This window comes from Echiichthys vipera (genome assembly GCF_963691815.1).
Source record: "Echiichthys vipera genome assembly, chromosome: 1".
Classification (NCBI taxonomy): domain Eukaryota; kingdom Metazoa; phylum Chordata; class Actinopteri; order Perciformes; family Trachinidae; genus Echiichthys; species Echiichthys vipera.
Window position 1 is genome coordinate 31,547,486 of NC_139826.1, and position 24,467 is coordinate 31,571,952.

At 40.9% G+C, this 24,467-nt stretch overlaps 2 protein-coding genes across 3 annotated transcripts in view; one reads left to right on the forward strand and one right to left on the reverse strand.

The window, feature by feature from the left end:
- Positions 1–1,972: 1,972 nt before the first annotated feature.
- On the forward strand, positions 1,973–4,582 carry dut (deoxyuridine triphosphatase). 2 transcript variants are annotated; one of them, XM_083913332.1, is made up of 7 exons: positions 1,973–2,098; positions 2,814–2,970; positions 3,248–3,339; positions 3,495–3,539; positions 3,653–3,727; positions 4,165–4,235; positions 4,451–4,582. In XM_083913332.1, exons 1-7 carry the CDS (start codon positions 1,981–1,983, stop codon positions 4,505–4,507), a joined length of 615 nt encoding a protein of 204 aa, XP_083769458.1. In that variant the 5' UTR covers positions 1,973–1,980; the 3' UTR covers positions 4,508–4,582. The 2 variants fall into 2 exon arrangements, with proteins under 2 accessions (XP_083769458.1, XP_083769459.1); XM_083913333.1 differs by having other exon boundaries at positions 1,974–2,970.
- Positions 4,583–4,719: 137 nt separating this feature from the next.
- Positions 4,720–24,467, reverse strand: part of fbn1 (fibrillin 1) — a 68,740-nt gene continuing 48,992 nt past the window's right edge. Inside the window, exons 46-66 of the mRNA XM_083913322.1 lie at positions 24,236–24,361; positions 24,022–24,138; positions 23,803–23,928; positions 23,587–23,706; positions 22,142–22,267; positions 18,708–18,860; positions 18,522–18,584; positions 18,315–18,434; positions 17,389–17,508; positions 17,190–17,312; positions 16,566–16,697; positions 15,589–15,714; positions 13,838–14,044; positions 12,464–12,589; positions 11,986–12,108; positions 11,202–11,318; positions 8,997–9,125; positions 8,782–8,901; positions 7,863–8,094; positions 7,604–7,787; positions 4,720–6,543 (exon numbers count right to left, since the gene is read on the reverse strand). Of these exons, the coding sequence (XP_083769448.1) occupies positions 6,157–6,543; positions 7,604–7,787; positions 7,863–8,094; positions 8,782–8,901; positions 8,997–9,125; positions 11,202–11,318; positions 11,986–12,108; positions 12,464–12,589; positions 13,838–14,044; positions 15,589–15,714; positions 16,566–16,697; positions 17,190–17,312; positions 17,389–17,508; positions 18,315–18,434; positions 18,522–18,584; positions 18,708–18,860; positions 22,142–22,267; positions 23,587–23,706; positions 23,803–23,928; positions 24,022–24,138; positions 24,236–24,361 (3,077 nt within the window). The 3' untranslated portion in view covers positions 4,720–6,156. The remainder of the gene's footprint in view (positions 6,544–7,603; positions 7,788–7,862; positions 8,095–8,781; positions 8,902–8,996; positions 9,126–11,201; positions 11,319–11,985; positions 12,109–12,463; positions 12,590–13,837; positions 14,045–15,588; positions 15,715–16,565; positions 16,698–17,189; positions 17,313–17,388; positions 17,509–18,314; positions 18,435–18,521; positions 18,585–18,707; positions 18,861–22,141; positions 22,268–23,586; positions 23,707–23,802; positions 23,929–24,021; positions 24,139–24,235; positions 24,362–24,467) is intronic.

The following is a 24,467-nucleotide window of genomic DNA, read 5'->3' on the forward strand; positions in this document are numbered from 1 at the left end:
TGGTTTCTGTCTTTAATAATAATAATAATAATAATAATAATAATAATAATAATAATAATAATAATAATATTATTATTATTATTATTATAGTACAGTGGTACCAAACCCGTCATGATTTCCTTCTTTTTCATAGACACATGTTCTGGGGGAATCTTGCGTTGAACACTTAATTTAAAGCAAAAACATATTTATTTAATGCAGAGATATTTATAAAAGAGTTAGAGGTCATATGCACTTCTTGGATACCAGCACTGATTGTGAAACCTGAATGACCAATGTATTCCCAATGGGGGGCAGCACTGTTTTGAACATACTTTCCAACTGTAAATAACAGTAGTTGTTATTTTTGTGATTGTGAGGGGGAGACTATTGAACATGTGTTTGTAGATTGTTTTCATGTTACTTCTTTTTGGTTTTATTTACAGAAGTAATGTAAATACAATCAAATATTAATGTATTACTTATTCTTAACAACTCCAGAGATTCAGCAGATGAAACTTACATAACTGATTTGATGATCAAGATGATTTTGTTCTGCTTAATGATGCAGCTATAGACCGAGTCTTCCGGGGGATAATACTGTTCCTGATACTCTGAGCTTCTCTCCTCTCTGTCTGTATCATCCATGTCTCATCAATGCATGTTACTAATGCAACTTCTTCCCCATAGTTGTTTGTGGTTTGACTTCTCGCAGGTCTCTGCTGATCGAGGTGGTGCCGGCTCCCGTGGTCCTGCATGACGCTTCCTGCTGCTATATTACTATTACTCATATATACTATCATTAGTTTTATAAAGTACAAAATTTGTAGCCATAAAAACATCATCAGTTATATATCTCACTGTAACACAGCTGTACCTCTGTTCATCAGTGATCATATTTACCGCCTTAATTATTATGATTGTCATATTCACTCACTTCAATCACTTTAGCTGTACTTGTTTCTACTATTCTACTATATTTACTGCCTTAACATAAAGTATAAGTCATATTCAAAGAACTATAGATATTATTATAGTTACTGTTACTTTTGTGGTTGCTTGCATCTTTGGAAGTGTCTCTCTGTCTTTGTCTGTCTGTCTTTGTCTCTCTCTTCTCTCTCCTTTTCTCCCCAACTGGTCAACACAGATGTCCGTCCTCCATAGAGCTGGGTCTGTTCGGCGTTCCTGCCTGTTAAAGGGAAGGTTTACGTTGCCACTCTGTACTCAAGGGGGAATTGTTGGGTCTATGTTAATCAGGGGTGCCCAATCATGCTCCTGGAGAGCTACTGCCCTGCATGTTAAATGTTTCTCCCTGCTCTGACACACCTGAGTCTAATGATGTGCTCGATATCAAGCAGCTGAAGCTTGTCACAGGTTTGATAATCATTAGACTCAGGTGTGTCAGAGCAGGGAGAAACCTAAAACATGCAGGGCAGTAGCTCTCCAGGAGCAGGATTGGGCACCTCTGATGCAAATCATAAATAAGTCATAGAGTGTGGTCTTTACCTACTCTGTAAAGTGTCCTGAGATAACTTTTGTTATGAATTGGCACTGTAAATAAAATTGAACGGAAAATACTATATCCATAAAATGATTTGCCTTAACAAACTACCCTCATTTTATATTTGTAAAGATTCAGATTTTAAATCATATTTGCCCACTACAGAAAACTCAAAACTAAAAAATAATAAATTGGCAAAAACTGTTCGATTCGAGTTTCAGATTTACTCCCCATACGTTTTTGTTATTCTTCATTCCTTCAGAAATGGTTTACTGGCCTTGTACATTTTAATTCATGTTATTTTATTTTTAATACATTTTGGTATTGTGTACAACTGGATCATGTAAGAAAAGTATTTTTTATATTCAATATTTTAAATAAATAAAAAAAAGTTTAAAAAAAGACTGTTTTGAACAGTGCGGGGAGGAGGAGGGGGTGGTGCAATCAGCTGACAGGACGTCACGTAAGCAGTTAGCTTGCAGACGATGTTAGCAACCAATATGACACGAACGTTGCTAAGGCTAAGAGGTCTTCAGCTACAATGTTCTGCGGTTTTTGATGCTGCTCCGCGTCTCTTAGGCAGGACATTTCATATTCAGCCGCTCTCTCTAAACAAAGGCAAGCGAGACGTTAGGATGGTTTCTTTTAGCAACAACACTTCTCGTTGTTATTGACGTTAGCTGTGCTAGCCTGACTAGCATCGTCGTAACTAACCCTTAGTGGTTTTTAGCATGTTTACATACACTAAACGCTTAAACACCTCCAACATTACGCCGGTTTCATTCTGGTGCAATGCGTAAGTAAAGCGAGGCTTTATATTATACAAATCTGTTATTGTGCGTTTGTTCCATATCGTTCTTACCAGTCGTTTATATAACTCTCGCGAGAACTTGTTTTCGCGGTGCAGTGGTGACGAAAGGGTTACCATAGTTACAGAGCAGCCCAACTTTCTTGCTGATATATTTATTACTATTATCATTATTTACTATTTATTTCCATTATATGTGGTAGCAGTTCTGTAGTAACTTAAATAAGCGATTTAAGTTATTTCCGCTACATTTATTTGATTATTTGCGGTTAGGATAAAAGTATCTGTTGAGGTGACGTGTTTCATGGGAGGGGCTAATTTGGCGCAACTTCCGACGCGGGAAATTATTTCAAATACAAGAATCTAGGACCGCCAAGAAACTGGAGCAGAAGCGTTTTAACGTTGTAGTAGTCGGCTGTAGTTTTGTCTCCTGGTTAGCGAATAGTCTTTCTTTAATCCGTTTTAAATTATTTAGTGTACTGTCGGTTGTAAACTATAAAAACTTTGCCAACATGCCTGTCCTAGAAATTACAGATGCATCTACAATCTCTCCATCAAAGAGAGCAAGGAAGGAGACAAAGCCTGCGGAAGAAAGACCCGTCCTTAAGTTTGCAAAGCTTTCTGAGCGTGCCACGACACCAACCAGAGGCTCAACAAAAGCAGCAGGATATGATCTCTACAGGTTGGTTATACTTCTAATACAAACTGTTTGGGTTTATTAACTCAATGTGAGTAGTGTAAGCGATTTTTAATACCATGACCACACATTCTTTCAACAGGACTCGATATAACTGTTTTCTAAAAAATAAATCCAACTTTAAATTTCACTTCTAATGTTTAGTTTATACTCCTACACAAACTAAGTCTACCTGCTAAATGTTGCCCTGTATAAATGCATTTGTGTCCTGTAAATATAATGCCATGTAACCCGGCTGACCTTAATTCTCTGAATCAAACAGTGCATATGACTACAGCATTGGTCCTATGGATAAGGCCATTGTGAAGACAGACATTCAGATAGCAGTTCCACATGGCTGCTATGGGAGAGTTGGTAAGTGTTTGACAAACTGATGCAACCCTGCAAAATATGACATTACACGTTTTGCCTGTTTGTCCAGTGCATGTGGATTTAAGCAATGTCATAATGTCTAATCAGCTGCAGAACTAAGGGCATAATTGTGTCTTGCCATTTTGTCCTTTTCTCAGCACCGAGATCTGGACTGGCAGCAAAACACTTTATTGATGTTGGTGGTAAGTCTTTGTCTTTTTCACTTACTTATGCTGTGAATCCATGTGAGCAGTTATATTTCAACTATTGTCATACCAGTAATTTTAATGCCTATGTCTCTGCATGTTCTCCTCAGCTGGCGTGGTAGATGAAGACTACAGAGGAAATGTGGGAGTTGTACTCTTCAACTTCAGCAAGGACACATTTGATGGTGAGTTGTAGCATTACTGAAATATATTCTCAAATGTTTTAGCAGTATTTATTAGTAGGGTCAGAGACATGATGTTCATGCTTCCTTTTGGGATTTTTCTGGAGGAGCATGATGTAAAGCTGGAGTTAAAATTTCCATCTTTGTTTAGTGGTATTCACTTTACCAACTGTGAAAAAGTGTCTTTCCACTTTTAGCAGAATTGATACCGAAACTACCTGTGTAAATCATTCTCTCCATTAAGGGAAACTGCCTGAAGGTAATCTTAAAATAACATTTTAGTTAGAGTGTAATCTTTGTTTCCTTTATACCAAATTAGTGAGTAGGAATTATTGGCAATTTTAATGTTTTTATGGCATCCTTTTTTAAATTTCATGAACGCATTTTTGTAAAAATGTACAATCTATGGTGATTAAAAAATCTCCTCTCTCTCTCTGCAGTTAAAAAAGGCGACAGAGTTGCTCAGCTGGTTTGTGAGAGGATCTGGTACCCAGATCTGGAGGAGCAACAGGTAAACTGCAAACTAAACATTCAACACATTCATGAAGACGCTCATTGCAGGACTGTTGTATTGGACTACATTTGTCTTAAACTGGTTGTACTTTACCTGTTTAAAATTCTTGTGCAAACATATGGCTTTACTGCAGTAGGTTTTTATTTTATGTACAAGTCTTCAGTTTCATTATAACCATTTAATAGAAAAAATGCATTGCTGTGTTCTTTCAGACACTTGATGAGACGGAGCGTGGTGCCGGAGGTTTTGGATCAACTGGACGCAACTGAAAGCTTCAAATATAGCTGGCGATGTACATGATGAAAATATATAAATTAGTTGCTAATAAAGTTTTGTTTTTTGTACTTTGGAGAGTCTGGCGTGTTTACTGGGACTGTCACAGTTTAAATTCTGTCTGATGAACTTTACAAAGCCAGCCTTCCAAATCGCCACATGGGGGCAGTGCAGGACAACAGTTGCATCTCAGCCCTTAACATGTTAAGCTCTGCTCCATAACTGATTCCATTGGTGAAATATGTTTCACTAGCTAAACATTAAGACATTGAGTTGCTCTTTGCTTGGGTTACACATGACTGAAGAAGAGGGAAGCTAGTAGCTGTGTTGTTACACTAATAAATCTGGATAAAAGGGGAAAGCACAGCAGTGAATACATATACACCAAAAATATGTTTTTATTGTGAATTTACAACTAAACCCTCACTGATGTGAACAGAGAACACAGACTGGTGTCAGGCTGGTCCGTGGCAATGCAGCACTGATTGTATTTGTGAGAGAATGTGTGGCCTCGAAGACCTCAGTGCATAATCATGAAGGCCCAGGTTTGGCATCATCAATGTGTGTGTGTGTGTGCAGGTGTGTGTATGTATAAACAGTTTACAAAGGAAGTAGTTGGTCATTATAAGCACCATTACAAACCCCTCTATTCCAGGGGCTTCCTCTAGTTTACAAATGCTCCATAGATTAAAAGTGGCATCGATTATTACAGTATAAACACAATTTACATGTAGTATAGAGGAGAGCAGACAGGCTATGAAGCTAGCTGTTACTGTTGCAAAGACATGAAATCTTCAGAATGACCAATGGGATTGTATCCGGTTGACTACTGGGTTTTGCATAGTAGTACAGTGCATTCAGAAGTCTATGTGGTTGTGTTGCTAGCACCAGTAAATATGAATTATTCTAGTCAGTAGGAAAGATGGAAAGCATAGTTTAAATAGGCAGTAGGAGTCATTCAAGCTCAGACATGGCTACATCTCAATAGTCCATAGTGGGTTCCTTTCCTCTCCTAAACCTTCTGCTAATCTGTTTTTCATCTTCACTCCATTAAATTAATATTTGGGGAAGCAGAAGTGTGTTTATGGTCATGTATCCAGGTTTGTTCGTTCGTTTACCTGAGGGGAGGAAATGAATGCATTGCAGACTACCGGGACTCACCCTTTTCTTCCATCTAAGCAGAGTTCTAAAAAACTCAGCCTTTAGAGCTTCCTGCAGTCCTCATGCCCTTCAAAGTGGCACCTGATTCCACATATCATCATACAACATTTAAACCTACAATTAAAAACCATTCACAACCTTAATAGTGCTCTACACACAGCTGAAGTTGTGGGTCAGGGCAATATGTTCTTCATTTGACTGAAATCTTTCATACTGCCTCGTTCAGCCTCGTTCATTTCCCACAGAAATTGTATCTATGATATGTAGAATCATCTTTGGCAATCTAATGACGCAGTCCCCCCAACCCTACCACCCACCCCCTTCTTGTCTCTTTGGTGGCAAGCCCTTCTCCCTGTTGGAGCAAGTAGAAGTTGCCTCTAACCACTGATCCAGAGTCAGAGATGTTTGGCCTTTTTGGAAAGTGTGAGCCTGACACTGGATTAGCAGCTGCCGGCAACTTCTGCCTGTCTCAGTCTTGTGATGGTTAATGGAGGATGATCTGCACCCTCATCTTCAGTATGTCTCCCAGCTGTCCTGTGAGGTAGTCTTTATCATGTCGGTCCTCCAGCTCAGCCAGCTCTTTCTTCCTGTAGAGGGGCACACTGCTGATGTGAAGGTAGTACGCCCCCGGGGGGAGGGCCTTCTTCTTGCTCAGATGCAGGTAGCTGACGCCCTCTCTCTGGTTGATCTTGAAGTAGCCTTCTTCGTTTCCGTAGTCGATGCTGTAGCGCACGTGGTCACTGAGGGCGGATAAGGCCGGGGTGAACTCAAGGATGTGATCACGGTTGCTCAGGTCGCTGATGTTCAGGTGGAACTGTAGAGTGTCCTCGATGTCTACACTGGCCAGGCTGACCGTCTCCTTCTCAGTCAGCTGCAGAAAGAAAACATGGTCCAACTGAAATAAGTGGATAACATGTGTCCAACAGTGGTATAACAACAGTACATACAAACAGGGCTGTTTTTAGCAATAGTGAGGTCCTTCTGAGTTACGCTGATGCATCCCCTACCGCCCTCGGAAAAGTTTGACCAGAAACCAGAGAGAAGGTTTCTAACATGTTTAATTACTTAGATGTTTCATATTTATCAGTTAACTGTTGGTACATTTTATTTCCCTACATGAATGTCTAGATGCTATTACAAGGTCTTTCCCACACTGCCAGGAATAATGTTCTAAAGCTGAAGCCTTACTGCATTGCTTATTATTTTGTTGACCTGAAAGTAGTCAACTTGATACATAGAGTCAGAAATGACTGGTTTAAGTTTATATAACACCCTGTTTAAATTTTGATTGTTGATATGATGATTTACTCACTGTGGCATAAATCATAAAAAAAGAAAAACCCAAGTTGATATCTTTGATCATTTATTTTACAAAACCTGAAAAACGAGGGAATCTATATATACAATGTTTTTCCATGTGCCCACAAGTGTAACCAATAATTGGAAAAATAGGGGCTCCATATGCTATACATATTGAACTATTTAAATTTTTTACAACCTCTGCTTAAAACCTCTCTTGTCCTCTCAAAACAGCCAGCAGTTCAGCCCAAGTTTCACTGAATATTTGTCACATGACTGGTGGTCTCAGGCGAGTCAATCATGGCTTTCCAGTTGCGCTGAGGAGCGCAGAATTTAATATTTTTTACAGGATGTGGTGCAAACGGTTTATTTTGCCGACATTTTGAATGCGCCATGTAGAATAAAGTGATTTTGATGAAATTGGAAAGTTGAAAACCTTTCAGTGTGTATTTTCACAGTATCTTGCTATGATAAATGGTATAATTTGGGCAATTTCTAAAAAAGAAAACATGCTTTTCAAACCCACCGGTGGAATTTGGGGTTGTGAGGTTTAAGTCACCTCAGGTGGGTAAAACCCTAAAGTTCCCTATGACCCACAGCCCTGCATGTTGCCTGCGGGACAGACAGATTACCTGCATGTCATCCAGTGGATCCTCCTGTGTAGAGTTGGTGCTGCGACGTTTGCGTCCCTTCTTGGGATAGCCGTTGATCTTACATTCATAGCAGGCCTCAGGGGACAGAGAATTATCATCCACCTCCCCTTCCTGTCCATTACTGGAGCCACCACTAGTGAAGCCCATACCTGTGACACAGTGCCTGAAACAAAGACAGAGCCATTAGTCATCTAGACTCATCTCGAGACAGCTTTCACACACTCATTCACTCACATACCCTTGTCCTGCGCGGAAGTATCCAGGTGGACATCCACAGAGGTAGCCCCCGTCTGTGTTTGAGCAACCGAACTTGCAGGGGTTATGGCTGGTGGAGCACTCGTTGACGTCTGCGCAGCCCCCACCCGTCTGCTCGTAGTTGAAGCCGGTGGGGCAGAGGCAGCGGAAGCTCCCCAGGGTATTGTGGCATGACGCTCCCCCGCATATCTGGCTGTTCTGACACTCGTTCTCATCTGGGTCACAGGAAGTTGACAGGAAGTAAACAAACAAGGGGTCATTCCAGTTAAAGGACACAAACAATACTGGGAAAGCCTGTCATGAACGTTGGAAATATGTGGAGAGATCCAAACTAAAAATAGTGGTTGAACTAACAAAAGCTCTTTATTTTGGGTTATACACCAACACACACATAAACTGTACCACACAATGACTTATGCCTTGACTATTTGTAATTAATGTATGTACTGTACTTATTTTATGTTGCACCATCCTTCTTCCCAAGTTTTTGACCCTTGTGCAAAATATCTCTTCGTCCCTTTAGAGTGAGATATTTCCAGTGTCTCTCTTGTTATAGTTTGTATTATATATATATAAGTGTTTGTATTTTTTATATATATATATATATATATATATATATCAGTAAGTAAAAATAAGTAAGTAAAAGTAAGTAAAGTAAGTAAAAATATTGAGCATTTAGTGTTGGACTTCCAGAGGAAAGGAAAACATCTTTGACATATTTATATTTTAAAAGTGTCAGGAAAGAGGTGAAGGATAGATTGTTTCAAAAAATGCTCCAGGCCGGGCTCTACTTCAGAACATCAAGGCTACATTGTGCATACTTTGGCAACCAAGTCACCAGAGTGCCCCAAAAGGAAAGAATTTTTATATTTGCTGATAAAAAGAACAGTGGTATGACTCACCCACACACTGGTTCCACTGGTAGTGCTGTAGGTAGCCTTGTGGACAGCTGCACCTGTATCCACCCACAAGGTTCTGACAGCCGTGCTGACACCTGTGGTTACCATCGCACTCATCCATATCTGTCAGGGACAAACACAGAACAAAACTATCAGTAAGAGCCTATTTTCTGTAAGGGATCAGCCGATACTGAGGTTGGTTTTAATTGTTGTCCGACCTTCACAGGCTTGTCCATTGGGATCTAATGAGAATCCCCGCTGGCAGTCGCAATTGAAGCTCCCTGGAGTGTTCTGGCAGGCACCGTTGGAGCCGCACAGATTGGGGTCTGTTGCACATTCATTGTTGTCTACACAGAGAGGAGGGAAGGTTCAGACGAGGGTAAACCGGGAAACATGATATAAAAGCTGATTATAACCCTGATTTGGATGTGCAGAGTCATTTTGAAATTCATGGAAAGTCGACATTGGCTCCAAAGAGCAGGGTAGGTCCAGCACGGACTGTTGAAACAAATGATCTCACAGTCTGCAGGGGTTTAGGGAGACAATCTCTCACCTACTGATTTGATCTCCGACCAGAGGAGGTAATCACAAACATTTGAGTGTTAAGGTTCATTCTTCACCTTGGGGAAAAATAGACTGATGAAAATCTAAACACAACGGCCACTCACAAGCTTTTCCTGGGAAAAAAAAAATCGTAGCAAGTGAGCCTTGACTTAATGTTATTTTGTCAACCATCACAGACATGACTGCAAATCTGAACACAATCATGTAGTTTAAGCTATTTAGCAGCTATGATGAAAAATGTAAAGGCTGTAATCTCTAAATGTTAGTTGTTTCATATGCCATGGTGGGACATTTCACAGTCTTCCTGTGTTTCAGCTTGAGATCTTTGATTACTCAACAGTCCACATGTGGGACATAGTGCTCAAAAACATAAGGATACAAGTATTGCTTTAAATTAAAAAATAAATATACTGAAAGGCATGAGCAAGTCTTATATGGAGTATTTACACTATGCCTGGAAAAGTTTTTAGTCCAGAAATGTTTTGTCCATTAAGCATCTTCCCTCAATGAGTTTGGGGTTCAGTGTCCTAGTAGTAGTGTGGAGGTAGTAGTCATAGTAGTAGCCTAAGGGCTTGTGTACACATAGTGTTTTTTAGCGTCAGTGTATTTTTTCAGTTCCCAATAAGGAGAGAGCGTATGTGGCAGCCTAGAGAAAAGGCACTGGATCTTTTGTGCGGCAGCTCCGGGCACTTCCAGTTGAAAACCTCTCAGCTTTTCAGAAAAGCGCTGGTGTCTTCACAGGCGTTCCTTTTCAGCCAACGTAAATGCTGCTGTCACAGAAACTAAAACCCACGGGCAGCACTTCCAGGTGCAAAGATGAATGGTTCCCCAGCGCCCTGCCAGAGGATTTCTGCCAGAAAAAAATGCTATGCTATGTGGACACACACCCTCAGGCGACATCCACACTATTACGTTTCCATTCTAAAACGGTGTGTCAAAACAAAAACGATTTCCATCCACACGCGTTGTACCAGAAATCATTTCTGTCCATATTAACACGCCTGAAAACGCGTGTCATGTGAACTCTGCTATGTGTGGTAATGGTGGTGGAAAAAGACAGATTGGATGAAAGGAGGAGGACTGACTGAAGTGGGTGTCTGGGTCATCGTCATCAAAGGTGTCCATTTCTGCCCGTCCAGACTAAAACGCAACCCTGGAGTTAAATCAGGGTCAGCAGCGTTTCCAACACATCTGTTTAAGGGGCTTGGAAACTCGTCAACGTAGCAAATGATATGCATTCCTAATCAAAACGTAGTAGTGTGGATGTAGCCTTTAGCACATCATCAGTAGTTACTGAGGTATGATTTGAACAAATGTTTTATGACGGACCCATGTTTCTCCAACCTCGTTACTCCTAAATTAATAACACGTCCACACCTACTGTATGTCATTTGCCTGGGGTTATTCCTATAGTCAAAACTGAGAGTTCCCTGTTCCTGATCTGATGTGAGGTCATGGGAGCTGCTTTATGGTCTGGAAAAAAAAAAGCTTGTGGTAGTCATGGTGATCCACTGCAAAGTTCCATAACAAAGCATTGCTAAGCTGCCATGACTCCAAACCCGTCCAGCCTAATAAGATCAGTGTGCTATCAGCCGCAGTCCATTAACTCTGAACGACAGTTAGTGAAGGTTAGACAAGACGGTCGTTTAGGGTCTTTTATGAGCTGGGCTGGAAGATACTATAAGAAATGACACTGTGAAAGAAGAACACATTGTTTGTGCATTTTACACAATATGGGAGTTGAATCGGGTTAAAAGATGGGACACCATGAGAATACACAGAAAGCTGCATAAGGAGAATTTCTGATTACAAAAGATTCGGATGTGCAGTATATCTATGTTCTGCATGTGTTTATTTACCAATGCAGGCAGTATGGTGCTGGGTGAAGCCAGGAGGACATTTGCAGGTGAACCCACCGATGGTGTTAACACACAAGAACTGACAGTTATGCTGTTTGGTCGAACACTCATCCAGATCTGAAAAAGAGGACAGGTTGTACATAAACATAAAACCAGCGACACATTTAACAGAAGAGTTAAAACTGCTCAGTAGTTTAGGTAGTGTGTTTAAGATACTGTCAGATCACTGCATGTTGTACTGTATGTGCGCTGCTCTTTTCTGTGAGTCAAATTCCAGTCCTTCTACAGTCACTGACCTACAAATGAACTGCAAATGAACCAGACACCGGAAACACGGAGGGGGACTATAAAGGGGGAAACTAAAGCTATGGTAAATAAAGATAAAAGAGTACTTAAAAAAAAAACACGAGCACACTTGTTTAGACACACAAACAAGCCGGATAACCAGAGACGCTGCCAGATGCACGGGCTCTGGATGTAGGGTACACGTTCATGGACAAACTTGTCCACGTGGACACAAAGGAGCGTCTTGGGACAGTGAGCACGGCACTGGCAGAGGGCCATGCCCACTCAGCATGACAGTGTCTCTAACCTTGAAACTAAGTCAAGCAAGAACTTCAACTTCAACTTTATTGTCCCAAAGGGGAATTTTATTTCTCGCAGCCAAGTACCTGCTTCTGGCTGCTGCGAGAGCAGCGCCCTCTTTCCTAGATCATGACACTGACCTCAACTGATCTGAGTAGCACTGGGCTTAATGTGGGTTCTGTTATGCTGTGTGCGTCACCTCTGCAGCTCTTTCCATCTTCCTGTAGGATGTATCCGCGGGGGCAGATACAGAGGTAGCCTCCCTCTGTGTTCTTACAGATGAAGTTACAAGGCTTTGGTGCCTGTATGCACTCATCCACATCTAGACGGAGAGGGTGATAGTGAGACAGAGAGAGAGAGAGGAGAGAGAGATTTGGTCCTGTAGCCAGAAATTCCATAAGGGGACATGATGAGACAGACAGACTCAGGCTGAATTTTTCAGGAGTGTGTGTGTGTGTGTGTGTGTGTGTGTGTGTGTGTGTGTGTGTGTGTGTCTGTGTGTGTGTGTGTGTGTGTGTGTGTGTGTGTGTGTGTGTGTGTGTGTGTGTGTGTGTGTTTGTGCAGTCCACCCACGTAGTTTGGGCTCTTTACTAGACAGTAGGAATGAGAACCGGAGGTAGGCATGGTAGGAAAAGAGTCCATAAAGTGTAAGCGCTGGAGGCGAAATTTGGCCTTACCCACACACAGTGTGCCGCTGATGTCAGTAGTGTAGCCAGGTTTGCAGGTGCAGCTATAGGAGCCCAGAGTGTTGAGACACTGACCATTCTTGCACAAGTTGCCCATGACACGACACTCATCAATATCTGGATGGAAACATTTATTGCATTATTTAACCAGGAATAAAAGACTCATTGAGATTAAAAATCTCCAAAACAGGCAGCAGCACAAGCGACAGAGTGTAAGACATAACACAAACGTATAACAATTAACAAATAACAGTCTTTTAAGATATCACAGCATTATTCAACACTCAAAAAATCTACAGCATCGCTTTAAATGCGTCCAATGAAATCAGCTCTTGAACATTCATGTGGTCTCGTAACTGGTTCCAATCAGAGGGAGCATACTACTTAAACACCCTTTTCCCCCAGTTCAGTACAGATTTTCCGGACAGTTAGACGGAAGACATCCTGGGAGCTTTTAGAGAATAATTTTGCTGGTTTTTAATAGTGAATAACTTAGCGACATATCATTTTATACATTTAGTGCAGCATTTGTGTTGTGTCAAGAACAGATGTATGGTTTCTTTACTGTCACAGTCCAAATGAATGCTCCGTAAGTGATTATATCAACCAACTACAACCATCTGTTAATTTCACACCCACCATATCAGTGGTCTCATATCTACACAAATTTACAAAACATAACAAAGCGATTCATCTGGATGGTTAGTAATCACTTTAGTACGTACAGAACATTAACTCGCGGAGACACAAAACTTGTTGAGATAATCCATCACATCGAAGAATTCACCGCGCTGTTTTATTTTAAGGCACAATGTGTTGGTAATTAAGTTGTGAGCAGGAAACATTTTGAAAACACTGCCTGCTGACACAGACTGGCACTAGCAGGGGTATTTTATGCAAAAAAAGAGATAACATTTTTATGACTGTCTGCTTGTTGTCTTCAGGGTTTGATCTGCTGATATCATAGCTAATAAATGCAATGCTTCTCTGCACGCAAGCTTTCAATCTTGGATGGTGTAGCGTGCTTGTAGACCAAGAAACTGTTTCAAATGAATCCAGCCTCTACTGCAAATTACTGAAATGAACAGAAAACAGTAGTTGCCTGGCTGGTTGGAATAAATCCATCTAGCAACTAAACATATAAAGTACTTGTGCCTCGTGGTTTTGGGCTTAATCATGCAAAACTACCAGTAAGGTCATTTTAGACAATTAGATTAAATATGAAGTTTTGAAACCCCACCTCAAAAAACACCTTTTTAATCCAAAGATTTTGTCAGAGAAAGATCAATACTCTACTATGACTGTAGAAAATGTGAAGCTGATTGTTGATGGATTTAAACTCAAGTCTATTTAGCAGAAAGATACCTCTGCCATCAGTGGTGAACCCAGGTCCCAGAGGACACATCTTCTTGTACTGAGTAGTCCCGGGCAGCGGGCAGAGCTCACAGTTGGTGCCCCAGCCTCTGCCTCCGTCACAGCAACACTCTGACTTGGTCACCAAGTTTCTGTTACTAGAAGTCATCTGACACAGAGTGGTCAGAACTTCAGTGAAACAGAAGCCTTCGCGGTTATCTGAAGGGTGGGAGAGAAAGAGAGAGAAAGGAACGTGAGAGACAAACAGATGGACGGACGAACAAAGAGGTGGGTCTGAGGAAAGCAGACCAAACCACCCAGACAGGACTTGGCCTCACAGAACCAGACGTGAATAGATAACCCACACTGCTTTATCACTACTGTCTGTAAGGAATAAGATAGCCACAGAACCACAGAGCTAACAGAATCTCCCTGGTGGTTTCCTCAATGGGTTCAGCACATCAAGTTTATCCAGAAGTATATATTTAGATTAGGGAGGAAGGCTGTGAACGGATTTCCTCTCCCCTATCTTGACAGTGACAGACACATGGTTTTTAACGAGACAGTGACGTGGAATGGTTAAATTCCCATTGAGATTAAAAAAAAAATCTTTTTCCCCCTAGTTTCATCCAAGATAAAATAGCATAAAACCCCAATCCAAATATAGAAGGCCATACGATTTGCTGTAGTTCATCTTAAAAAATATGAATCTTTCAAATATTAATTCTGTCAAAGGTTTTCAAATTAAGAGGTAACGCCTGTCTCTGTCCCAGTGGTTGGAATTTGTTCAATTCATTTATCAATTTCTGCTGCCTAAAGACCAACATTATGTTTTTTTTTTTACATTTTGGACTCCTGAACTCCTGAACCTATTCTGACATCCTATTTAGCGTCTCTGTGTCAGCACTCCTACAACGTTCACTGTTACATGCCCCTATCCGGGACACCGACTGGGTCTGATGCAGTTTCTGGTCTTTTTGTGGTGCTTTTCCTGGGGGATTGTGGAATTCATTCACACTTCTCAGAATCTAGGAGTGACATTTTATGCATGTACATGGGCATTTAAATGTCTACGAAAGTGAGAGTGAAGGGAGAAAGCAGTAAGAATGCTTTGGAGACGCTCAGCCTGAGTGGGTCAGGTGATGGTACACACTCAAAATGGAAATGAAGGAGCTTTTACTGCATCATTTGGAGTTATTGAAGCATTTCATTTTATTGTGATAGACTGAAGTATAGTCCCAGATGTGTTGACAGCATTGATGTTAATTTGGACAACCAGCAGTGGCCAGTGTTTACAGTGAGGAGATACGGGCATCCGAGTGGGTTCAAGGGTAGCGGACGGATAATTTACCAGTGTTAGCGTCCTTTTGGCAACTCATGCAAAGACAAAGATAAAGTAAATGTTTAAAACAATATTCACTCAGAAAGGCAAGGAATTACACTTTAGTTTTACACTGTTAAATCAACTCAAAGCATTACACAATAATTTATATTTTAAGTTTTGCTAGAACTGTAGCTAAAAACTGTTAGACTAGGGACACTGTCAGTATAAGGAAGAGATGTTTGAAATACAGAAACAAGATGTCACTTAATAAAAGTGTTTTCTTTTGAATTTTAAGCCAAATTAGAGAGGCAGCGAGGACACAACAGATCCCGATAAACGCACTTAACTGAAATATGTGTTAGAGTACAGTCAGGTAAAGCACAGTGAAAACAAATACAAAGTAAGAGCAACACATATGCATGGATAACACTGTACATACCGATACATTCAGTCTGTGTGGGGTTAGCGATGAATCCTTGGTCACATCTGCAACGGAAGCTTCCAACTGTGTTTTCACAGCGGCCATTTTTACAGACACCGGGTTTGGCTGTACACTCATTCAGATCTAAAGATAGTGGAAAGTGGAAACGTTTGTTACACGGGACTTTCTATTATATGTCAAAACTTAATTAAAGGAAGCTAAAGTGGAAGTTCACTGTACAATCTCTAAGCCTGTGACAGGAGGCCAAATTGTTGTGTGTTATGAATACTTACACAAAGCAATTAATCATTTAATGTTGTTGTTTTTTTCTGGGTTAACTTAATGTAGTGACTAATTGGCCCTATGGTAAGAGTCACGGTGGTGTGTTGAACCGTAAGAATGTGTCCTTGACGCGCATACCTTGAGCTGTCTTTTGTTTGCTTCTTCGGTCCTCTGCTTCTCGTTAGTAATTGTGTTAATTAAACTATCATTTATTTTTATTCATTGTCTTAATCATTCATTAAATTATGTGTGTGTATGCGGTAAGAACCGTTTTTCTCTCTGCTGTTCAAAAAACACTCTCAAACTACACAATACAATTTTGTGGCGTGACCCATCGCCATCAAGTTACCGCCCCCTTGTGACGTATTATACCAATACACAAAGTATCTAAATTAAGCTTTCAAAAAATAATCAGAAAAACACCCAATTGGCTCCAACACTCACAAGAAAAAATTCTTTATAAAGCCTCTGATGGCTCAAGTCCATTGTATGACACTAACAAGTCCAGTAATTACCAGGACAGGAAATGGGGGGTTAACAACTCCTAAGATAAAATTAAATCCAGAATACACAACAAGCTTTCTCCACTGTTACACAGAAGTGGATGATTATCTAAACAGATTTATTTCATGCAAAGTGAAGCCAAGGTTTGAGGCCATAAACCAGAATGATGGTTCATTATTTCCTACAGTAGGACACTACTACAATCTTACCCATGCAACCGTCTCCGCCGGGCTGCCGTGTGTATCCAGGGGCACATATGCACATGTATGTACCAATCAGGTTTTTGCAGGTCATGCCTCTGCTGGCACAGTCATCTATACCATCCTCACACTCATTCTGGTCTGGAAAACAAACAGTATACCAAGAGTAAGAGGATACAAAAGCATGACACAAATGTATGCATGCATGTGCAGCAATGTTGTAACACACTCATTTAGTTTAGTGTAACCACACTGAGCTCTGAAGTGCCAACAGGCGTGTCGTGGGAGGGTCGGTGGTCTGTTTGGAGCTCTAATGTAAACAGTGACGCGATACACACTGACAAGTTCCTCCTGTCTCAGCGCTTCCCTCCAAATACAACCGTTGCTATGGTACCGAGCTATCTGAGAGAGCGGAGGTGTAAACAGTGACTCGGCCGGCTACAGTTTCCAGAAAGTGTTTTAAGTTTGTCTGAGACACAGAACTCTTGAGGATCTCAGAGATAGTGTGTTACTTTATAGACGTGACCAGCATGTCTCTATGAGGTACTTAGTTTATTTTCTATCAACACGTTCCAGTAAAGTGACCATGACTTAAAAAGGGAAGTGTATGAGTGAGTCATTTAGCCGTAGTACCTTTACACATCCTCTTGTCGTCGCGCAGCACGTAGCCCGTGGGACATTTACACTCGTACGAGCCCACCACGTTAACACAGCGGAAGGCACAAAGCAGAGGATTCTGGGAGCACTCATTGATGTCTGGAAGGAAAACAAGTTACAGTAGTAGTACAGCACTTCCAACACTACAAGATGGAAATGAGAGTATTTCACATACCTTCACAGGTCATCATTGGTCCAGGCTCAAAGCCGTCATCACATGCACACTCAAACCCACCAATGACATTAGTGCATGTACCATTGCCGCAGGGATTGCCGATGGCGCACTCATTAGTGTCTGTAGAAAGTTACAAAAACTCAATTAAGCATGTTCCTGTGTCATACCAATGAATCCAACTTTATTTGTAAAGCACCTTTCAAACAGGTTAGAGCAGTTCAAAGTGCTTCACAGATGACTGACAAGACAGAATAATACAGAAGGTGTAGACCATAAAAGACATTTGCAAAACATTGAACAGTAAGAGACCAATGCATGTGAGATAATGATATGATGAAATACAATATTTAAAAGCTATAATAAAAATAATAGTAGTAAAATAGAGTGAACGCCTAAAGAACTAGATAAAAAATACAAAGCAGGAAAAATAAGAAAACAGTTAAAATATATTTTAAAGTTATGACAATGAAATAAGTGAATAAAATAATGTAAATACTGATTAGGTTGGTGTTTAAGTTTACGTTTAAAAATGTCAACCCTTCCAGCCCCTCTCAGGTCCTCAGGCAGAGGCATGTCGGCTAAAAGCTGCCTCACCAAAGCTTTTAGTCATGCACTTTGGAACAACTAACAGACCTGTGCTCGGAGGATGTGGTTCATACAAGACCACAAAGTGCTTTAAAAACAAATAAAAGGATTTTAAAATCACACGTTAGTCTGACAGGCAACCAATGTAAGAGCTTTAAAACATGTGTAATATGTCCTGGTCAGCACTTGGGCTGCAGAGTTCTGAATCAGCTGCAGCTCATCAGACATAGAACATCTACCAGGTAAATAAATCAGTGAGAGTATGACCGAGACAGAGGGAGGAGGAAGACGAGGATACGGAGACGCTGAGAGACGGATAGCAAAACAGTGAGTAAACTAACCTTCACACTTGAGTTTGCGACTATCCAGACTGTATCCCATGGGACATTCACAGCGGAAAGAGCCGTCTATGTTGATGCACTGGCCATTTATGCAAGGGTCATTGAGGCATTCATCAATATCTACAATTAAAACACATCAACACCAAATTAATTACATGCCACTATTATAACAGAGAAGCCAAGATTCACCGTTAATGACACACGTACCTTTTGGGCTGTCATCTGGCCCTTGTTGATATCCCTCATTTGGACAGAGAGGACGATAACCCTCTGAAGCACGAGATGTAAAAAGTCATTAATAACATTCAATGATACACATACACATGTGAGAAAAGAGTGTGTATTTCTCTGTCTGTGTGTGTGTTGTACGCTCGTGGTAGGAAGTGTACGCACCCTCTCCCTTGGTGGGGCAGATTTCACAGGGATCTCCCCAGCCTTGACCTGGCATCCCAGCGCAGCAGCACCCTGCCTTGGAAGTGTTCTGTGGCATAGGAGCCAGGCAGCGGCCATTTTCAAACCTGGTATAGCAGTAGTTCACACGGATATCTGAGGGTTCAAACACAAACGCACACAAAGAAAAATAGTTGTGAAAATTAGAGATTGAGTGGTGAGTTGTGACTACAGAGATATACTTACCTATACATACTGTAAATTCAAACATCTATTTGAACATGCTTTAATGTTCAAAAAACACTTACTGTGTGTTATACTGTATTAACCCTCTGTCTGAAACGTTCCGTTTTAGTGTCTGTCTCTTTAAGCCCCCTCCCGAAAAAGCCTAGTCTGCTCTGAATGGTCTGCCAGGTTTTCTGCATCTGCTCTCTCTGAGTCTCTGTTGGGTCATTGCATCCGGGGAATAAGTGTAACAGCACTGTAGCTGCACTTTCGACCAATATATAGTATAGCGTTTTGATTCTTTCACAGTATTTCCATAGCCCCTCGATCTGCTTTATAATCAAAATAGACAAGGAAATCTCACTTTTTAGAAAATAAAAAGTGTGTTTTTAGAATATGGGACCACATTATTATTTTTTTCTTACATCTTTTGGTTTAGCATTTGTCCTGCAGTGAGGGCAGAAGCTGGCAAATGATCCTGAATGATCTGCGTTTGCCAGTCTTTCTCCCACCTTCTAAGGGCTCGTGCTCCTCCTGGACGAGGTAGGCACTTACTTGTAATGAGAAGCATATGGTCGCTCTCTCCTCCTAGCACTGGCCTTCACTGAACTCAACACAAATAGGCTTTCTGACCACCATAGATCACTCTCACACACACACACACACACACACACACACACACACACACACACACACACACACACACACACACACACACACACACACACACACACACACACACACACACACACACACACACACACACACACACACACACACACACACACACACACACACACACACACACACACACACACACACACACACACACCTGGCTCAGAGGCAAGGATCACATACATGAACACCTGGTGCTGTGAGGAGAACGTCAAAGAGTGTCCTGTTACTTTCCTCCATGAAACTGATTTGTCAGCCTTTCCGCAAACAGAGATTTATGCTGCTCTGTGCACAGCTGTTGCGCAAATGTGTGTGAGCGCATGCATATGTGCATCTGCACGTGGATATGTCATTCTCATTTTGTAGTTTGTACAATGAAATATGATACAAAATGTTGAAAATGTGCTTTCTTGATATGATTCCCTTGAATGGCAGTTCAGAGAAAGTATAATAAAAAAATAAAAAAACATAAAAGACTTAAAATTAAGCTTTGAAATAAATCAACACTTGGTCAACAAGACGTCTGAGAGTGGTGACACAAATCTGATGGTGGTGTGGGTGGGGACAGATATTAATGGTCATGATTATGGAAATTTGCAAAACCACCATGACAATTTAATTCAAAACATATCATGATTGGGAACTGGTGGCCTAGTGGTTAAAACCCATACTTTATACTTTAATCACAATACCCCAAGTGTGATTCGAGGCCATGGAGTGATGTTACATGTCAGCCCTCTCTCCATGTTCCTCCTCTATCTGCTATCAATCAAGGCTAAGGAAAAAAAAAACCTCTGTCACTTAACATCTGACATCTGAGGTTTAGAACAGGTCCAGCTAAACAGGAACATGATAGAGCCAGACTGATATTTCTGTCAGCTGATATTGGCCTATCACAAAGATATCGGTATCTATTGGTTTCCGATATGCAGCAATGTAAAAACCTTTTTTACAGAACATGTAATGCAGGAAACAATGGTTTCATATAGCTATTTATTGGATTTTTAAATTCAAATGTGTCAGTATAAATTGACTGATACTGAACATGATGTTTAATTAGCTGTTTTTTTTTATCATCATTCATTCAAGTAAGGGCTTAAAGGTCTCAGGCACCATGGCTCATTTAATTTAAAAAAGCAGTTTAAATTCATATAATACTTAATTCAACACATTGTACACATTTCCTCTTAGACGACTTTTCAGACTCACTAACTGTTCCTTGCTTTAACATTGTTATGTAGTCACAGCTGCCTTTTGAGTACCTTTGCAAAGTTCTATTTTAAAATGCAGCTGTGTGCTAAACTGGACCTGAAAGTTTCAAGTCCTTATTCGTCATATGTGTAACAATTACAGTTGAGCAGTCGTTGGCAATGGGATTCTTGTTTTCAGGCTCTTTCCAACAATGCTACTACAAAATGTATAAAAAAACGTGCAAGTAAAAATAAGAATCGAAGACATAAGACTGGTACAGACACTCTAGACTCTAACACTTTTTATCTTCTTCAAATAATCAGATCCATAACTGCACTATGATCTTACAGTACAAGCTGTATTTAATTCATATTTTTGCACTACTTACATTATGTCTACCTCACATGTATCTATGCACAAACTGTTTATTTCAGAATCAGAAAGAGTTTGTTGCCATACAAGGAATTTGACGTGGTGAAGAGGTAGTGATTTAAGATACTGTTTATAAGTACTGTATGTTGTTGATAAGTTATATTTCTTCTTAGTTATACGCAATATTTATTTACTTTTTATATACCGTCTTAAATGCTCTAAGCTGCAGTAACAGAAAAATGTCCTGCTGGGATTAGTAAAGTACTTTATGATTACTCAAATTCTCCCCCTTCATCCTAACCAAATGATTCAGTGCAATGAATTTAATTTCACGAGTGTGTAACTGTCTCCCATCTATGTTTTTAATATAAAATATTAGAGTGCACATAAAACACCCACAGATGATTTTCGTTCCTTGTCTTCATGTCAATCATCATTTTTAATAAAAGCTAGTGTTTTCTCAGTGGGACAGTGTTTGTCCTCCTCAAGCAACTGCCCGTGTTGCTCACTCCCCATCCAACTCCTCCTGGTTAATCCCCAACCCTGAGACGAGCACTTCTGACACTGGAGAGAAAAGTGAAATACAGACTGCCTCACTCAACTGATGATGTCATCACTTCAGTGTTCGGAGGGGGAACTCCCTAACAGAGGACTCAGCGCGCCCCCACCCAACCCAAAAACACACATATGTACATAAACACACACAAGTGAGGAAATGGAAAAGTGATCTGTTCAGAGCCACCCTTTGCCTTGTTGAGGCAACAGCAGCAGAACCAGCTGGAACACAGTGTGCTATCATGAAAGAGCAGGAAAAGTCGAACACCACTGACTGCTGCTTCAACTCCACTCGCACTCAGAGACAGACTATACAGATACACTGGTATTTCCACTTTGCGCTTTAAACTTGACGCACAAGATAGTTTCATAGCCTCTTTTCCCCTCTCACTCACACCCACACAAGCACTCACAATTACCTAAACATCTGCGTCCGGAGGCAGAGACCTGGAAGCCTTCGGGACACAAGCAGACGAAGCTTCCTTCAGTGTTGGAGCAGGTTCCAAAAGTACAGATCTCGGGCGACTGGGAGCACTCATCAATATCTGAAACATACAGAGGAAGGGCATCATCCACCCCCTCAAATTTACAAACCAAATCCATCAAAACCTGTTAATCATAATTTGTACCATCAGCATTTCACCCTGCAGTGCTTCATTAGCTGTGTTTCCATTCAACTGTCAAGCAAATTTTAAGTGAACTTTTAAAATGTTGCAAGAAATGTGAATTAGGCTTGTTTCCATCGAGTGGTTTGGTGCAAATAAACTAGGCTAAAACGTAGTTTCATCGGAAGTTTGTGCTATAGGCTATGCATGTTTGTAATCCACCCACCAAAATGAGTTGCCTTGGCCGTCTCCCCACCTACTAGAGAAATACGGAGAGAGGTCTCCAGGAAATTGGTTCAATCAACTTTTAATTGTTCTGACAAGTCACCTTGTATTTTTCATGTTTAATGCTGCTCAGAGACGAAGACACGTAATGAGAATTGTACCCATAAAGACGCTGACAACGGACACAGCTGATTACTCATGGGATTAAAATGTTCACTACTTCAGAAACATATTTTCCAAAGGTGTTTCCCTATTCAGTTTAACGCATCGACTATTTTTTGACGAAGGCAAAAACACGTGATCGTAAAACAATATAGGAAGTTTTATCAAATTTTTCCATTTCCATTCAGCCATTCTAATGAAATACTTCAAAATGTGCATAAAAAATATGTGAATGGAAACAAGCCTATTGGCATCCGAATTTTCCTTAAACTGTCATTGCTGCATGGATGAAGTCATACCATTATGTCATGGTCTGTACAAATGTGACAAAACAGAATGTAATATCACTGATGGACAGTTGGATAAAGGCGTATTATAACCTCCATGTCGCATGTTTGCTCATCGTAATGACCAGCTGTTGCTGTTACTGGTGCTGAGAATTCAGTGCTGTTCCTCCCTGCTTCCAGGAAGAGAGCAAAAAGCAGGAATGTGTTGAAGTCTGCCGAATATCTCTTCATCAGCCCCACTGTATAAACAATCCAAGTGTTCTGGCTTGGGCCCACTCCCACGTGTGAAAGGGAGAAGAGGGGTGTTTCGTAGCAGCAAAGCAATTGAAGGGAAGGAGGAGGTGAAGAAGCAGTTTATTCTCTTCTTGTAGCAGAGCGGTGATTTGTGAATGTATATGTGTGTGTGTGTGTGTGTGTGTGTGTGTGTGTGTGCGTATGTGCATGTGTGCGTGTGTGTGTGTGCCAGTGTGTGTGGCAGGAGTGACCCTTTTCTGCAGATATTTTATGTCTTCAGAAATCCCCATTCCACGTTTTGGCTTATATTTATTGACCATGGCACAGAAAGGACACAGAAGACCCCCGTACCTTCACAGGTTTCCTCGTGGAGATAGTAGCCAGGTGGGCAGATACACCTGTAAGAGCCATCCAGATTCAGACAAGTTCCTGCACCACACGTGCCTGGATTCACTGCACATTCATTAATATCTGAGGAAAAAGAAACATAAGGGATACACTATAAAACGCACTTATTACATTCAGATAAACATATCTTAAAAAAACAGAGAAATTACAGTTCCTTACCTGTACATGTTCTGCCCTCTAAAGTGAGTTCATAGCCATCATGGCACACACAGAGGAAGGTGCCGATAGTGTTCACACACTGCCCATTTCGGCACACGCCCCTCTGTGTCGAACACTCATCGACATCTGATCAAATCAAAAACACAACAATATATTACTTTAGACTATAACTCTCTTGCTTTTCCTCTTTTGGTAACTCACATCCACAGACGCACATACCTATGCAGTCACCGTTGTGTGAGTTCTGAAAGCCGGGATAGCAGAGACAGTTGTAGGAGCCCACTGTGTTCTTACAGGTCCCGTTGCCACAGGGTTGTCTCTCACACTCGTCCACGTCTGAAACCAGAGAACATCATCACAGTTTTACCTCAGACAGCACTTGCATTACACGTTAAACACAAGCAAAGAACTGATAGGAAATAACACAGCTTACCAACACACATGGACTGGTCCGGCGTTGTTTTGAAGCCATTGGGGCAGATGCAACGGTAGCTCCCCAGCGTGTCAATGCACTGACCAGGATTGCATACACCAGGGTTTTCCATGCATTCATTACGGTCTTAACAAAAAACAAATGTTACTGTGTGAAATTCAGAGGCAAAACACAAAAACTATCACAATGAGATAAACAGTGCCACTAAAGCAGGGGTCCGCAACCTTCGGCT